Genomic DNA, 17,196 nt, shown 5'->3' with positions numbered 1-17,196 from the left:
AATCCTGGCCCCTGAGCCCCCCCCCCAACCTTGCAGTTGGGGCTGAGAAATTCTTGGGGCAATCTGACACCACTGGGTGTTCTCCTTTTCTGAACACCCATGCCATGGAGGTGGCAAGATTGAGCAAGTGATGAGAGAAGAACTTTCCAATCATTGCCCTCTTTCAGTGGCACACAGCCTCCTATCCACACTGAGGGCTAATCCCTTCCTCAGTCAGTGTGCCCAGATCACTGTGTTTAGAACTTGCTCACAGCATGTTTTCCATTTGATTTATACTATAATTATATGCTTGTATCTCCCAGCACCAGACAGTGAGCAACATGAGGGCAAAGAATCATCTAATTCACCTCTGTCACTCACTACAGTGTCTAGCGTGGGGCATGGCACATAGCAGACATTAATAAGTGTTTGTCAAACTGGGAAAGGAAAGTCAAGGACCACACAGTGGTCAAACTCAAGACTCAATCTTGGGTCTTCGCTGGTGGCTCAGTGGTTGAGAATCCGCCTGCCAGTGCAGGGGACATGGGTTCTAATCCCTAGTCCGGGAAGATCCCACATGCCGCCGAGCAACTAAACCCGTGTGCCACAACTACTGAGCCTGTGCTCTAGAGCCCACGAGCCACAACTACTGAAGCCCACACGCCTAGAGCCCGTGCTCCGCAACAAGAGAAGCCACCGCAATGAGAAGCCCGTGCACCACAAAGAAGAGTAGCCTCCGCTCGCCACAACTAGAGAAAGCCCGCGTGCAGCAATGAAGACCCAACGCAGCCATAAATAAATAAATAAATAAATTAATTAATTAAAAAAAAAGACTCAATCTTGCTTTAGGCCATCCTGTTTCAGTAAGGAAAAAAAACAGGAAGAGCCCCTTTCCTCCCCAACACACTCCATCCTGCAGTCTCAGAAGCACTCCCACCCCAAGCACAGCTTGGTTTCTATCAAGTTGAGTGTGTGTAATTGTGTGCGTGTGTGTGCGCGTGCATACATGTTGGAGTGGGACCTTGAAGACCCCATCACTCCTCTGAACCAGAATTCGCGTCACCATCACTGGGCAAACACAACAAACTCTGGAGATGCTCATGTTACTGGATGGGCACCCTGGGGTAGATCTCCAAACCCAGATGTGAGCACCCAGATGTGCCTTCGTCCTGGACACCTACTTTGTGCCAGGTGTGGGGTTACATACGGGGAAAGGAATATGAGGCCCTCTCCTTGCCTTCAGGGCATCCAGTGCAATCCTGTCTTCACCTTGGCTGCATATCCACAGCACAGAGAAAAACAGATGTGAGGCTATACTTCAGACCTCCCTAATCAACATCTCTTAAAGTGGAGCTGGGACACTTGCCTTTTTTAAAACCTCTACAGGTGAATTGATTCACATTATATCCAACAGAACCTTCCAAGAGGATGGAATGTTCTGTATCTGCATCATCCAATCAGTAGCCACTAGCCATGTGTGGCTATTGAGCACTTGAAATATGGCAAGTGACTCAAGAGTTGAATTTTTAATTTTGCTTAATTTTAATTAAACAGTCACATATGGCTAGTGGCCAACATATCAGACTGCAAAACTCTTGACTATCCCAAATCACTTCAATTTGGCTTTAAAATACTTTTCACAACATTGTGTGTGTGTGGTGGGGGGTGGGGGTGGGGGTGGGGGGTTGCCACGCCGTGCGGCTTGCAGGATCTTAGTTCCCTGACAAGGGATCAAACCCCGGCCCGGGCAGTGAAAGCACCTGAGTCCTAACCACTGGTCTGCCGGGGAATTCCCTTCCAATATTGTTTTGTAGCAGCTGACATCACCATTCCCTTTGGCCCAGGAGAAAACAATGAGCTTTCCCTCCTTAAGGACACTCTCATTTGTACTGAAGAAACTGGTCTAAAATGGATTTGGGGGTAGGGGCCAGTCTGGTATTTTAAGGCCTATTAGCCAGCAAGCCACCACACCAGCCCCCATGACCAGACTGGAGGAAAGGCACGGAGTACCCATTTGTTAGAGGTTGACATTGGTCAGGGAAGAAAAAGCAGTGACATGATTTTAGGTGCCTGTTATGGACTAATTGTGACCCCCCCCAAATTCCTATTGAAGCCAAGTTAAACGAGGTCATAAGGGTGGGTGGCACCTTAATCCAATACGACTGGTGTCCTTATAAGAAGAGAGATACCAGGGAGGTGCACACAGAGAAAAGGCCATGGGAGGACACAGCGAGAAGGCAGCCACCTGCACACCCAGGAGAGAGGCCTCAGGGGAAACCAAACCTGCTGACATCTGCATCTTGGACTTCCAGCCTCCAGCACTGTGAGAAAATAAATTGTTCAAGCCCCCCAGTCTGTGGCATTTTGTTATGGAAGCCCTAGCAGACTAACATGGTGCCCTTGGGAAAAAGCAGGCCCAGGACCCTATTCAGCCTCTCCCTGAAAAGATGCACCCCAAGAATTGAGGGCAACAACCCTCTAGAAGCCAGATCCAGCAGTGACTCTGCCACATCTAAGTCTTCAAGTCATCATCTTGGTCACTACTATTCAAGAACCTCTACGCACTGCCCAACCCTACCTCCACGACCTCATGATTCTCACCCCAATGCTAGGCTTTCACCCCAACCAACTCTATCCCCGAGACATCTTCCCTACACACTAATCCCCTCCCTTCCCATTCCTGACCCCACTGCACCTACACTGCCTCCTATATGGCTTGCCCCTCCATCCCCCATCTGTTGGGTGTTTTAAGTGCATGTTCTGTGCATCTCACTTCCTTCACTGGACTTCAAATTCTCAAAGATCAGTCTAGCATTCAAGACCTTTCACAAGCTGGCCCCAACTTAGCTATCCACCTTGTTCTCCCAACTGGGCCAAGTCAACATTAATCTACTCGCCAGCCCTTGAACAATGCTCTTCTCTAAGCTCTCCAAAACTTTCCCAGTCTCTAAAGCCACCTGAAATGCCACCTCCTCCAGAAAGCTCTCCCTGACTACCTTAGCTAAATAAGAGAACAATGGCTCCTATCTCTGTGCAATTATTCCAGTGCCCAGTTCTAGTGCTCTAACTGGGGCAATAACTACTTAGAAAGAGAGGAAAGGAGTCTAAGGAACATGGGGGTGCAAAACTGTAATGTAATTCGGATGCCAACCACCTAGAGTTAGCACAGACCCCTCAGGTTTAAGGGCAGAGCCCCCAACAAGACTGCCCTCACTATAGATGCCAGCTTCAAGTTTGGAGGTCCCCAGGCCACCTGCATTGCTGACTAACTGGCTACAAATTCAAGGGTTCCCACACCCTCCTCAGGCTCAATAACTTGCTAGAATGACACAGAACTCAGGAAAGCACTCCACTTACAATTATGGTTTTATTATAAAGGATACAAATCAGGACCAGCCAAATGAAGAGACACATAATGCAAGATCTGGCAGGCTCCCAGTTTCCACGTCCTTTCTCCCAGAGTCAGGACACATCACCCTCCTGACACATCCATGTGTTCACCAACCAGGAAGCTCACCGAAGCTTCCATGTCCAGAGTCTTTATTAGGGTTTCATTATGCAGGCATAAGTGATTGAAATCATTGACCACGTGGCTGAGCTCAGCCTCCAGCCCCACCTCCCCTCTCTGGAGGGCAGGCTGATATCACCTGGCTTGAAGCCCCAGCCCTCTAATCACACTGTTGGTCTTTCGGGCATGGTCAGCCCTCCCGAGTCAAATTTCAGCATAACCTCAAGTGTGGTCTGAGGGTCCCACCATGGACGACAAACTCCCAGCACTTGGGAAATTCTGAGGATCTAGAGGCTCCCTCCCAAGAACCAAGAATGGAGGCCACTCAAATTATTTATTATACAATGGGGGGGACATATATTAAAAATCTTATTTATTTTGAGGGCTTCCCTGGTGGCACAGTGGTTGAGAGTCCGCCTGCCGCTGCAGGGGACACGGGTTCGTGCCCTGGTCTGGGAAGATCCCACATGCTGCGGAGCAGCTGGGCCTGTGAGGCATGGCCGCTGAGCCTGTGCGTCCGGAGCCTGTGCTCTGCAACGGGAGAGGCCACAACAGTGAGAGGCCCACGTACCGCAAAAAAAAAAAAAAAAAATCTTATTCATTTTGAGAGCTGGAGATGACCTGTCCTAGGAGCTAGAGTCCAACCATGTGTTCCTTATTAAGCTGGTCTCTGCCCCCAACTGAATTCACTCTCCCAGCCCTTACTAAAGGGGCAGCCATTCAGCAGACGTAAGAAATGAGTCAGCTGGAGATACCAGGCTCCCATCCACCCATCACAGTGCCCCAAGTAGCAGACAAACCACTGGACAGGCCCCTAATAGAGACCCTGCAGCTTTGGTAAGGCAATTAGAGACTGTTCATACCACCTCCGGCTACCCAAGAGAACCCTTTGCAAACAGGAAGAGGTAAGAAATGGGAAAATATAAACTACCACCTTCTACCCCTGACATGCAGGAGGGAAAAAGAGCTAACACAAAAGGGTTTAGGAGCTTTTAATGCTTAGATGGAAACATCACAGGCTGGGTTTGTCATAAAGTCATTAGTCCATCTCTGGTGGGGCAAGAATCTGCCCGTCACTCAGGCTACAGGCAGAGGCCCAGACCCCTACCCCAACCCGGGTCTTTGGGTCAGAGGGGCTTCCTGTGTAGTGTAGTGCAGTGCCTCCCCAACCTGGGGGCAAGAAAGCTAGAAAAGGTGTAATGAGCACCCACGTGCCAGGCAGTACGCAAGGCACTTTTAAGGGTTACCTCAGTTAATCCCCACACCAGCCCCATGAGGCAGGGACCCCATTTTATAGACGAGGATCCTGAGGCTTGGAGAGGTCAAGCAACTTGTCCAAAGTCATAAAGTGCACAAGTCTCAAAGCTGGCATGGAAATCCAGGTCTTCTGGCCATTCCCACGCTGCCACACTGAATTGTCTCTCTCTCATGCAGCCTCAGTCCCCCATCAGAAGCTCACTCTCAGCAGCCACGACCCACGCTTTGTCCTGGTCCCTGTGAGGCAAGGGGTGAGCTGAAGGAAGCCATTCTAGGAGGACGGGTGGGGATCCTGGCAGGATCTTTCCTCTAAAACAGCAAAAATGACCTCGGAAGTCACAGTTCAGGTCACTCTCCGCCGAAGAGAGGCTCCAGGGAAACACTGAGGCGGAGCAGTTTGCAGGTGCTGGCTCTCTGTGGAGCTGGGTACCACAGACCAAAGCAGCAACGCTCAAAGGAAGGTGAGGCGGGCAGGAATCGGGAGGGGAAGCAGGAGTAGTGTCCAAACTGCCGCGGCAGGTCCCAGCAACCAGGGAGCCGAGGGGGACCTCGTCGCTCCAGTCCAGGAGGCGCGCAGCCATCTGCTTGCCCCGAAGGACCCAGGGGACCTTGAACACGTCCTGTGCCGGCCGCAGGGGCGCTCACTTCGTTAACAGCGGTAGCAGCCCCAGCTCGTTCAGTCTCTCCTTGGCCACCACCTCCCAGCCCTTGTTGGCCTGAGGGCTGCGAGGGGAGGGGTGCAGGAGCCCCTCCACCTGGACCTCAGGCATCAGGCCGGCCAGAGCTCGCCGCGCCCGCTGCTCGGCCAGGCGGCCCACGCCCACCACCAGCCTCACCCCTAGCAGCTGCACCTGCCGGCACAGGGCCGCGTCACAGACCCCAAGGAGCTGTTCTCGCTGCTTGGCCGGCAGCTCGGCGGGGGTGAGGTTGCGGCCGCTGGGAGCCAGGAGGAGCAGAGGACACAGGTTGTGGACGAAACAGTGACGGAAGAAGACCTCGGGCTGTCCACAGAGGGTGCGGAAAAAGCCCCAGAACCGGGCACCACTCACCTCGGACTGAGGGCACGCCAGTCCCAGCACTGGTCGCTTGGGGTGCTCTTGGGGAGGGGTCTGCACAGGCCCCCCAATGCCCAACCAGTCCCGGACTACACTCACTTCCCCAAAGGGTACCTGTGGGGAAGGAGAGACACACCAGGGCTTCAGACTGGAGACCTGACGCCTGGGCTCTGAACCAACCAGCCCCTCTCCACCCTCCAAGAGGATCTAGCTGCGCCCCACTCACCCCCCCACTCCAACCACCTTCACCCAAGAGCCTGAGACAAGGTTTCCTGGCCCTCGGTTTGAGCCTGTCCCTCTTTCTCCTATTGTTCATGTGGCTTGCGGTCCAGGAGGATCTATTTGTTTGCCTCTACCCCACGAGCCTTTGGGACCAGGTACAGGAAACGCATGGGGGATATGTGGTCCCACACAGGGCGTGACGGGTAGCAGGGCGGGACAGAGAGATGGCTCGAGACAGAAAGGCAGCCAGAGCTAGAAGAGGCCCAGGGACAGGGCTGACCACTGCTCTCTGGGCGCCCTCTCGGCCCCAGGCCTCAAGCTGTCGTTTCCATCGATCATCATGGATCACCTTTCAGCCCCGAGTTGGGATCAATAAAAGCGATTGAGCCTCCTGCCCTGAAGCCTCTTCCCCTCCCCCACCTGCCGAGCACCCCCACTGAGGGGCAGTCACTCATCCGGAGGTCTGAAAGGGAAGCAGGCAGGCCCTGGAGTCTGCTCTGTTCCGAAGCTCTCCTCAAGCTAAGAAGCAGAACCCGGGTTGCTGGAAAGTCCTGCATCTCTTCCCTACCCACCCTGGTCAACCAGTCTCCCCACGGACCCCATAAGTCCTGGTCCCTCTCCTGACCCCAAGCACGCTCTAGGGAGAGGGGAGATCCGGCAGGGTAAGGAAAGGATGGGGCTGGCGGAAGGAAGGGCTCTCAGAGGCAATTAGTGGACAGCTCACAGGGGAAGCGGAACTACCATTAATGTGCTTGGTTAACTAGGGGCCGCGAGGCCGGGAGAGTGTCTGAGACCACAGGAGCCAGTGTGTGGGGCGGGGGGGCCCACACACGTCCACAGCCGTGCACAGGCTCCCCACAGCACGCGCGGCCCAGCATCCACCCTGAAGCCTCCCCCTCCACCCAACAGGGGAAGCCGACCTCTTTACCCCAGTCTGGGCCATGCCAAAGGGTCCTGGGTTCATGCCCAAGAAGAGCACTTGCTTGGGCCCCTGGCAGTAGCGGGTCACGTAGCTGCGATGCGGCTCCCACGCATACTCCACAGGATTGTAGATGATGCCCACAGGCTCAGAAAACTGCAGCTGCTTCAGCTCAGCGTTAAGCCGGAGCTCCTCCTCCAAGAAGCCCTCGGCCGAGCTTCGAGGGGAGGGCTGGGGCTCCACCAGGGCACCCCCCTCATGGAGGGGCCCCGGCGGGAAAGCCTGGGGCACAGCCATGCCACTGTCACCTAGAAAAGAGATGGACAGGGGCCCCAACAGCCCCAGTCATAGCGTGGGAGGGTCCAGGCTGGCCAGGGCCCCTACTACCACTTCCTGGGCTCAGAAGAGACTGTCAGTCACCCCCAACCTCCAGGCAAGCCCTCACTCATCTCAGCTCCTGGTAACGAAGGGCCCTTCCTCTTCTGGATTCAAGTATCCTCCCTCTTCATATATTACCTGGTGAGCACAACCCATAACCACCAATCATCCCCCACTCCAAACCTCCTTTCCATCAGGGACAGGTTTTGAGTCACTGGTTCCTAGGCCATGCCTAGGTTTTCAAGAAATATTTACATGGCAAACTTTCAGCACCTAAAACAAGCCCAGCCAGGAGGGGCTGTGTCCTGGAAACCAGCGTGCTGAAGGATGGGATGCAGGTGCACAGCCACAGCCCAGAGACTAATTACGGAGCTGATTACAAGAGCTTCCAGGTGGTGAGCAACTGCTCTGTGCCAGGTACCCCTCACTGATGTGCACAGCAACCCCACAAGGTGGGTGTTACTGTTCCTATGTTACAGGTGAGAGAACTGAGGCTTAGCAAGATCAAGCAACTTGCCCAGGGTCACTCACTTAGCAAATAATGAAGCTGGGATTTGAACCCAAACCATCTGACTCAAGGCTGTGCGCATCACCATCCACACCCATCTTACCTTAGACGGTTCCATCGGCCACCCTGCTAATTCTACAACCCCCCAACCCCAGCCCAGCTTCTTGCCCACGTTCAAGAATCTTCAGTGGTGAGTGAGACGATTACCACACTCACATTAGACTCCTACAAGCTAGGTAACCATGGCCAGAGCCTCAGGTCTCCTCACCCAAATACTAAGAAAAACAATATCCACTTAAAAATATTGATATAAGAAATGGAATGAGATATTGTGTGTAAATGGTGGCCCGGGGAAGGTAAAAGGGGAAGGGAAGAGGATGAGAAAGAGGGAAGGGGGAAGGAGGAAGAGGGTGCACCCCAGCGAGCTCTGTAACCCACAGAGGCCATTCCTTCCAATCTTCCTTCTAATCACTGCCATGCAAACCCAGTGGTCCAAACTGACCTTTCCATTCACACTTTCAAAACGCCCTTCCTACCTCAACTCCCCAAACCTTGCACGTACTATTTCTACAAACCCAATTTTTCACAGACTCCTTCAGTGAAGCAGGACTGTGAGTCCCCTACCCCTCCACACAACCAAATCATACCTCCCCTTCCAGATGCAGCTCAACTATCCCTTTGGTAAAGCCGTCCCTCTTCGGGACGCTGCACCATTTGCTGTACCTTCCCAGCCTCGCCCAACCCAAGTATGGCTGGCGTGAGGCCTGGGAATCTGTATTTTAAACAGGCTTCTTCAAGTGATGCTGATTGTTGGTGACGGCTGAGAACCACTGCACATCACCATGGTTAGTTGCTTCTTCATGAATTCACACCTGGCCTCCCAGGCTAGACTGAGGCAGATCAGAGAGGAGACCCTGTTTAATTTTCCTCCATAGCTCCAAGGTCCTAGCTTTTATTAGGCAGTCAACAAACACCTGCTCAGCTGTATCCATACCATCTTTTCTCAATCCTGTTTAAAACTACCTTCTGGGAGTTCCCTGGTGGCCTAGTGGTTAGAATTCCGGGCTTTCATTGCCAGGGACCAGGTTCAATCCCTGACTGGGGAACTGAGATCCTGCAAGCTGTGCAACACGGCCAAAATAAATTAAAAAATAAATAAAACTACCTTCTACCAAGAAGCCTTTCCTGATGGACTCCTCTCCACTTCTACATCCTGAGTTCACTCAAGGCTCAACTGCCTGCTTTGCCCTCTGCTTGCTTCTGAGGGCTTGCCAGGCTCTGGCATGTTTCCATCACATCTGGGCCTCCCACAGGGCAGGGACCATGGTTCTTCTCCCTCTCAACCCCTTGCCCAGGTCAAGAGTAACCTCTTCCCCGAGATGGGACCTCAAGGTTGACACAACAGCTTGATCCATCAACCTGTTCTCTGACCTAGCCTAGGGGAAGTGGGAGAGAGAGAGAAAAAAAAAAATCTTAAGTCAACTATACCCCAATATAAAATAAAAATTAAAAAAAAAATCAGGGCCAAACTTAGGAAATCCTTCCCTAGACTGATCTCAGAAGTCTTTAACTGATCTGTCTGGGTGGCTACCCATGGCCAATTGAACTCAAACAAAAGCTGAGAAGGGAGCTGCGGAGAACTCAATTGTCTCAGGGGCCCTTGCTTTGCATCTCCCCACACAGTGCCAACATTAGTAGATTGGCTGCTCCAAGTCTGGGACCTCTCTCAGGCCTTAAGTTGAGCCTACCTTTGATCTTTAGGGACCCATGCTGAAGACAGCAAGGCTGGGGGTACACAAAAGAGTGACAAGGTCTTATTTTCAGTGTTCCAGAATTTCAAAGCCTGACCGGATGGCAAGAGCTGCAGGCTATGTGTCAACTGACTCAAATTCTAATTCTGGTTTTATCTCTAAGTTATCTTAAGTCATTTACCTCTCTTCTCTATGAAATAAAAATCACAAATTCCATCCAACCTACCACCAGCTGTTAACTCATTTATACTTTTCAATATTTATGAGTCTCTTACATGATAGGCACTGTGGTAGTCTCCCGGTGGGGAAGAAGTCCAAAATGAATAAAATGTAAGCCAGGTTCATAAATGACTGTGACAAGACAGATAAACAATGTTATACACTGTGATTCCAGCTTTAATGTCCTGAACAAAACACCATGAAAGCCCACCAAAGGAGAAACTTGGATGTCCTATCTAAAGTCACCCAGGGCCACAGACTTAAGAAAGGCAGATACTTTCTAAATGACAGTGTCATATTACATTAAGTGCGAAGGAAATGGAGGGTGACCCACTGATACGTCTGGCCACCCAGGCTCTCTGACACTAAACCCAGCAAGTGCAGAAGGAATCCAAGACACTATCCACTCCCCTGTCCCTTGGGGGCACTCCAGGAATCCACAGGGACAATCAGCAAATCCTTAAACCAATAATGATAACAATAATAATAATGGAGCATGGACCCAGAAACATTTCATCTCTCCTCCTACTTCCGAGGGGGCTGACGGCTAAGCTCCACAAGAAATCTCGACCTCCGCCCGCGGGCTCCGCCCGACGGGAAAGCCTCGTCTCCGCAGGCCCCCCGGGCGGCTCCAGGGGCTCGGCTCTCCCTGCGCCGGGCGAGCCCCTGACGGAGCGAGGGGCCCCGAAACACAGACATCCCGACTCCCCTCCTGCCACCCACGGGGAGCCCAGGGAGCTCCCAGCCCGCCCCCAGCGCCCCAAGTTGCCAGACTCCCACTTCCTTACCTGGTCCAGCGCCCCATCCGGCTTCCGGTTCCTTTTCCCCGCCCCTGGGCGCAGAGGGTTGTGGGAATTGTAGTCTACTTTGTTTAGGGAAGGCGATTGGCGTAGCTGCGGCCACTTCCGCCGGAAATACTCAAATTCCCGGAAGGTGTGCTAAATTAGCCCTAAGTGACGCTGGGGATTGTAGTTTATTCTTTACAGCGGGGCTAAATCCTGAAGACTTGAGAAGTGAGAAGCCAAGCTCTGTAAGGATCTTGGAGATCCTGGATTCTAGCCGTAGAGGGCATCACCTTTCCAAAAGTTCATCCACAACACTTTTCCCAAAGGGATTGTCAATCAAGGAGCTTCAACTATCCGCAGTCTCTCAACTCACCTGAGGGTATTAACAATGGCTACAGACCATTTCTAGCCCTCCTTCTGCCCCAGGTATAAGAGACCTCTCCTTTGCAGCTCTCCAAGGACTGTATATAGAACATCAACGGAGGCACTTCTGGCATCTCTAACAACTCCTTAGTAATGACTTTGAGACTCTTGCATCCCCCATTACTGTCCAAGCCCCTGTCTCCATGGCTTTACCATCTCAGTTCTCTCCCTACTCTGCTCTGCTGTCTACCCAGCTCTACGACCTCCCATCCTTCCCAATCCTCCCCCTCAAATACTCTGTCCAGCACACCTTCCTAGACCAATATCATGGCCTCATCTAACAGTTCATTCCCTCCCACCTCCCCAACCCAATACTAATATCCAAAGCTGTCCCACTCCTAGCTTTGTTCTTGTCCTGTCTCTGGATCTGTTTCTGTGTCTTGACTATAATATTTTCATTAGACTGTAAACACCATAAGGCCTGTTATCTTGTAGATTCCTGCCATCCCCCTGCCCTGAATACTCCAGCACAGCCATGACTGAGACCAGGGAAAGCAGTCTCCCTGCAGGTGGAGACCAGTGAATCCCAGAACAGGAAGAGGTGAGAGAACAAGGATGCTATCCCCTTCCCTAGCCTCCCCTGCTCTCTTACCAGCAGACAAAAACTTAAAGGATGCAGGAGGAGCTTCAGGGAACTGTGAGCAGTGACCCTCTGAACCACAGGTGACAAACCACCCCTACCCTTGCAAGACTTTGGAAACTGAGTTAATCATCCACCTCAACAGATTCCATTATTTCCTGAGCTTTCATTTGTGCCAGATTCTCTCTGTGTCTTTGACTCTCTGCCTATGTAAACGTATCTCTATCCCTAGTCTCTTGTATAGCTGTGTATCTGTGTGTCTCTCTCTCCTTCTGTGTACATCTACCTCCCTATCTCTGCTTTTTTCTCTGGAATGAGTGAAATAAGAATATCCTGGGGACTTCCCTGGTGGCGCAGTGGTTAAGAATCTGCCTGCCAATGCAGGGGACACAGGTTTGATCCCTGGTCTGGGAAGATCCCACATACCTCGGAGCAGCCAAGCCCATGCGCCACAATTACTGAAGCCTGCGCTCTAGAGCCCGCGCGCTGCAACTCCTGAGCCCGCGTGCTGCAACTACTGAAGCCCGCGTGCCTAGAGCCCATGCTCTGCAACGAGAAGTCACCACAGTGAGAAGCCCGCGCACTGCAACAAAGAGTAGCCCCCGCTCACTCGCCGCAACGAGAGAAAGCACGCACGCAGCAATGAAGACCCAACGCAGAAAAAAAAAAAAAAAAAGAATATCCTGAACTTCTAGACAGGTCCCTGCTCAGCCTCCTCTATCTCCATAGATCTATGCATTTGTGTATTTCTAAACAAAAATTAGGAGGGAAGGGGAACGACACCGGTGGTGTTATCTCATTGCTTAGGAATTCTAGGAGGGAATTCCCTGGTAGTCCAGTGGTTAGGACTTGGCGCTTTCATTGCTGTGGTCCCAGGTTCAATTCCTGGTCAGGGAACTAAGATCCCTCAAGCTGCGTGGTGCAGCCAAAAAAAAAAAAAAAATTCTAGGAACCTCACCAACCCTTTGACAACCCTCCCGCCACCCTAGCCTTTGTCCATTGCTGCCAAGCACTATCAGGTTATCATCATGGCAGCCCCTCCACACTCCAAGTCTGTTTACAGGACAGTAATGAGTCAGGTGAGTGACAGGCAAGCAGAGATCCCCAGGACCCCCACCCCCAATTCCAACTTCCTGGAAGTGTTGGATAACTGTTTCTGTCCCTGTAAGACAGGGACCCCAGAGATAGGGAGTCCCAACATGGGAGAAACTGAATCTTGGGCAACCCCCAGTGAGTGCCTGTAGCTGACCCCACAGGGGCCTGGGGGCCTTCTCTGTCTCTAGTCCATGCTACTCCTCCCCACTTGGTGAGTCCCTCTCAGGGAAGATGGAGGTGAGGAGCTCTCCCGAGCTGGAGGTGATTAGAAAGAGATCCATAGACTTTCAAGAGATGGAGCCTGAGAGATGAAACTTTGGCTGGGGTGGAGCCTCCCAGCCTGCCTTGTCCATGTCTTAGTCTCCTAGCCCTCTGGGAAGTCTCCATGGGGCTGGCTGACTGGGATTTACAGATAAAGCTTGTGGGGAAGCAGCAGACCCAGGCTGTGGCCTGGACAGAGCCTAGAGAGTTGGGTCACTCCCTAGGGGCCAGCCAGGCCTGGGGCAGCACCGTCAGCTGCCCACCAGCCTGCTTCTGGGGCTGGAGCCCAGGCGGGAAGGGGTTAACCTGCTGGCTTGTTTTCCTTTGGTTTCCTTGGGCTGCCTGGGCTGTATTGGGCCACGAGCGCCATCTATCGGCCTCTGGAGGTCCTAGCTCAGACTCCCAGATCACTTGGGCTTCTAGGCTGATCTTTAGCCCTTGCCCTGCCTCCAGGCTCCTAGGGGAGGGAAGGGGAGCTGTCTAGCACAGGGCTCCAGTGCAGAAAATAGATATGGGGATTGGAGAAGGTGAGGGCCATGTTTCCCACTCCCCAAGTAACAGGTATCACCCTGTTGGCTCCTGCCACCTGCATCCTTGGGAACCCCAAAGGGCTTCAGATGTTTGTCTGTCAGTGTAGCCGTGTCCCTCTGCCCCACTACAGTGGGCGCTGTCTCACTTGTCCTCTCTCAGTCAGCCCAATAAACATTCAAAGAGCATTGGAGGGCTTCCCTGGTGGCGCAGTGGTTGGGAGTCCACCTGCCGAGGCAGGGGACGCGGGTTCGTGCCCCGGTCCGGGAAGATCCCACATGCCGCGGAGCAGCTGGGCCCGTGAGCCATGGCCGCTGAGCCTGCGCGTCCGGAGCCTGTGCGCCACAACGGGAGAGGCCACAACAGTGAGAGGCCCGCGTACCGCAAAAAAAAAAAAAAAAAAAAGAGCATTGGAAAGGAGAGGTGATGTAGCAGAGGCCTTTAGAGTGTGATCTCTGGACTCTGACCACCTGCATTTGAATCCCAGCTCTGCCAGTTACTAGTGGTGACCTGAGGCAAGTTATTTAACTTCTCTGCGCCTCAGTTAACTCAACTGTAAAATGGGATAATCATTGTAACCAAGTCTTCTTTTGTGATAATTAAGTGACTTAATTACGTAAGGTGCTTAGTACAGTGGGTAGCACAGGATTGGTCCTCCATAAAGGCTAATTGTGTCGCTGTTATGGCCATGTGCCAGGGTCGCAGGCAGATGCTAGTCTGAGGACCCCAGATCCAGGCCATAGAGCCACATCAGACACACAAGCACGAGGACAAGACTGGGCAACTCGTCCCTGGAGATTTCCACAAAAACAGTGACCCATATGAGCTAGGTTTGGGGGCTGGAAGCTCAGGATTGCAAGGAAAGTGGTTTCAGGCCTCCAAGATCAGCAGGAGATGGGATGAGGGGAAGCTGTAGGAAGGAAGGGCATTAGGAAGAGGCATTAACAAGCCCTTAAAAGGACCTTGAATTAGGGAAGTGGCGAGGAGTCCCTGATGCATGGGGCAAGCAAGAACCACTGCATCCCAAAGACATGTCCTCCTTGGTAAAGTCTCAGAAGTCTCAGGATTTGATCAGGCTCCCCACGCCTCCAAAGATACGTCATATCACAGCCACAGCCCAGAGCTCCATGGGGACTTAATCCTCGATGTCTCTCCCCCAGGCCGGTGGGGAGGGGATTCATAAATGGAGAAAGCTACCTGTAGGTCCTGCAGGTCCCGCTCCCACCTCCTTCCTATAGCTGGAGAACCAGGGGAGGTAGGCTGTGAATTCATCCATTTGTTCCTTTTTTTAAAAAATAAATTTATTTATTTATTTATCTATTTTTGGCTGCATTGGGTCTTCGTTACTGCGCGTGGGCTTTTCTCTAGTTGTGGCGAGCGGCGGCTACTCTTTGTTGCGGTGCGTGGGTTTCCCACTGCGGTGGCTTCTCTTGTTGTGGAGCACGGGCTCTAGGCGTGCGGGCTTCAGTTGTTGTGGCATGTGGGCTCAGTAGTTGTGGCTCGTGGGCTCCAGAGCACAGGCTCAGTAGTTGTGGCGCATGGGCTTAGTTGCTCCGCAGCATGTGGGATCTTCTCTGACCAGGGCTTGAACCCGTGTTCCCTGCGTTGGCAGGTGGATTCTCAACCACTGAGCCACCAGGGAAGCCCCATTCCATTTATTTCTTAACAGGTTCAGGCATCTCCCTGTCTCTGCCTTCTGTATCTCTGCCTTCATCTACCTTACCGGGAAATGGGTACATAGGATTCTTCTCCAAGGGGCGAGAGTGAGGTGCAGAATGATGCCTTTTCAGTTAAGGCAGAAATGCAGAGCCAGCGGGGCCCCCGTCCCAGTCTTACCGCCCCGCTGCCCCCTCCTCAGCCCAGAGGCAGCACAGACCAGCTTTATGGATTGGTGGCCTTTACTTAGCTGGAGGCAGGGGACAGCTTCCAAAGTCTCTCCAACTCAGGTGTTCTTCCGCTCCTGGGGCCTGGACGCCTGGGTCCCCAGGAGAGGAGCAGAGACTGGCTGGATGGGCTGATTTGCATCGCTTGCTTGGGAAGCAATTATCGGAGGAGCTGTCAGCGAAGCGAAGCGCTCTCCTCACTAATCGGATTTCACCAGAGCCTGGGGCTTGGGGGGGCTGAGTAATTTGGCTTGATGCAGTGGTGGGAGATGTCGGGGCCAGGAGGCCGGACAATCTGTCTGAGTGGTGTTAGAGTTGTCCAGAGCAATTATCCTGAAGGGACCACACAGATATCAGACAGACAGACAGCCAAGCGGGCTCGTCTGATCGCTAGGTCCCGCAGCAGGAGGATGAAAGTTACACTTCGGGCAGAGTGGGAGGTGCATCTCCCACGGACTGAGCCAAATTAAGCAACTGAGAAGTCAAGATGAGTCTGGAAGAGGGTCCAAGTAGCCAAGTGGGAAGAGGAACCAAGAACCCCAGCTTCCAGCCTACCCACCACCCAGGCCCTCCCCTTCCCTGCCCTGCTCTGCCAGCAAACCAGCCACAGAGCAGGGACCTGACCAAGGCTGAGTCTTCCCAGCCCAGCTCCTTTCCCTACAGTGTTTCCAGACCACACTTTCCCTGCCCCTGCCTCTGGTTCTGTCACCTGTCTTCTCTGGTCCCTGCAGCCTTCTACCTGCCCCTCCTTCCCACACTCCCACCCTCCTGCCACACTCCATCTCTCCCCACGTTTTGCAATCGACGGCTGACCCCTCTCCCTGCCTCTGTCCTCCATCCCATACCTTTCAGAGTAGTGATGAGGATGATAACAAGACCAACCTTTACTGAGTGCTCCTTCTAGATGAGACGGCACCCTCAGAACTTTATGTGGATTCACCCATCTAATCTTCACACTTACACTGTGAGGGACATGCTCTCGTATCTGCATGTACTGATGAGGACACTGCCGCTGACCCAACTTCCTAAAGGAGGGACCTCACCTGAGCCTGGCATCCCAAGCTACCAGGGCAGCCCTGGCATGTGGTTCATGTCCAATAAATTTCTATTTACTGAATTCATGATTGAATGAATGATTGACTCTCTCCTCTACTTCCTGCTGACCTTCAACCGGGTAACATCCACATCCCGGGAGTGGCCTCCCAGTTCTCTTGTGTCCTGACCCCCCCTTCCCTCACCATCGCAGCTTAACCTCCCTCACACCTCTCCACACATCCTGTGCTCCCACACGTCAGAGAGCCTGACTCCCTCATCCTCTCCTGCCTTTGCGCCATGGCCCATCTTGCCCCCCTCACCTGGAACATTCTTCCCTCCCCATCTCTGTCACTGAATACATCCTACCCACTCCCCAAGGCTCACATCAAATGCCACGTCCCCCTGCAAGCATTCCCTGATCCTCCCTTTGCTTGTACCTCCCTGGTGACCCTTGTCACCAACTGTTCAGTTTCACTTATTGCTAAAATGCTTATGAACCTTGCGAGACTGTATATTTTGAGAGATCAGTCCTTAGTCTTCTCTCTTCTGAGCACAGGCCCACTGCCTTGTACCAAGTAAGTACTCAGTAAATACCTGCTGAAAAGATGAATATCTGTTCTCTATTTTTATCTCATTCAGAGATGCACTTATGCTGGGTTGAAAGCATCACTAAGCTTTCAAGGAAAGTTGAGGGTCTGGCACTTACCAGCAGTGTGACCTCAGGAAGTTCATCACCTCTCTGAACCTTGGGCCGGCCATTTCGTTCTTCACCTGGAAGAGAGGATGACAATGCCTTACCCCGCAGGACAC

At 52.7% G+C, this 17,196-nt stretch overlaps 1 protein-coding gene across 7 annotated transcripts; it reads right to left on the bottom strand.

Annotated features, from left to right (window-relative positions):
- Positions 1-4,462: 4,462 nt before the first annotated feature.
- Positions 4,463-10,625, bottom strand: SMUG1 (single-strand-selective monofunctional uracil-DNA glycosylase 1). 7 transcript variants are annotated; one of them, XM_081249248.1, is made up of 4 exons: positions 10,585-10,625; positions 9,853-9,928; positions 6,950-7,248; positions 4,463-5,913 (listed from the first exon to the last, which is right to left on the bottom strand). In XM_081249248.1, the coding sequence occupies exons 2-4, from the start codon at positions 9,920-9,922 to the stop codon at positions 5,386-5,388; spliced, it is 897 nt and encodes a 298-aa protein (XP_081105374.1). In that variant the 5' UTR covers positions 9,923-9,928; positions 10,585-10,625; the 3' UTR covers positions 4,463-5,385. The 7 variants fall into 7 exon arrangements, with proteins under 7 accessions (XP_081105374.1, XP_081105376.1, XP_081105375.1 ...); XM_081249250.1 differs by having other exon boundaries at positions 6,950-9,262; positions 10,585-10,608; XM_081249249.1 differs by lacking the exon at positions 10,585-10,625 and adding an exon at positions 8,992-9,262 and having other exon boundaries at positions 6,950-7,456; positions 9,853-10,574.
- Positions 10,626-17,196: the final 6,571 nt, after the last annotated feature.

Source organism: Mesoplodon bidens (assembly GCF_964165515.1).
Source record: "Mesoplodon bidens genome assembly, chromosome: 11".
NCBI classification, from domain to species: Eukaryota; Metazoa; Chordata; class Mammalia; order Artiodactyla; family Ziphiidae; genus Mesoplodon; species Mesoplodon bidens.
This window is presented reverse-complemented; position numbering and strand designations above follow the sequence as displayed.

Coding starts and splice junctions, on each gene's coding strand:
- SMUG1 (XM_081249248.1), bottom strand. CDS start 9,922: ATGAACCTGGCTTACATTTTATTCATTTTGGACTTCTTCCCCACCGGG. Junction 7,249..9,852: donor ACTACCACAGTGCCTATCAT/GTAAGAGACTCA, acceptor TCTCTTTTCTAG/GTGACAGTGGCATGGCTGTG. Junction 5,914..6,949: donor TTGGCATGGCCCAGACTGGG/GTAAAGAGGTCG, acceptor CCTTCCCCACAG/GTACCCTTTGGGGAAGTGAG.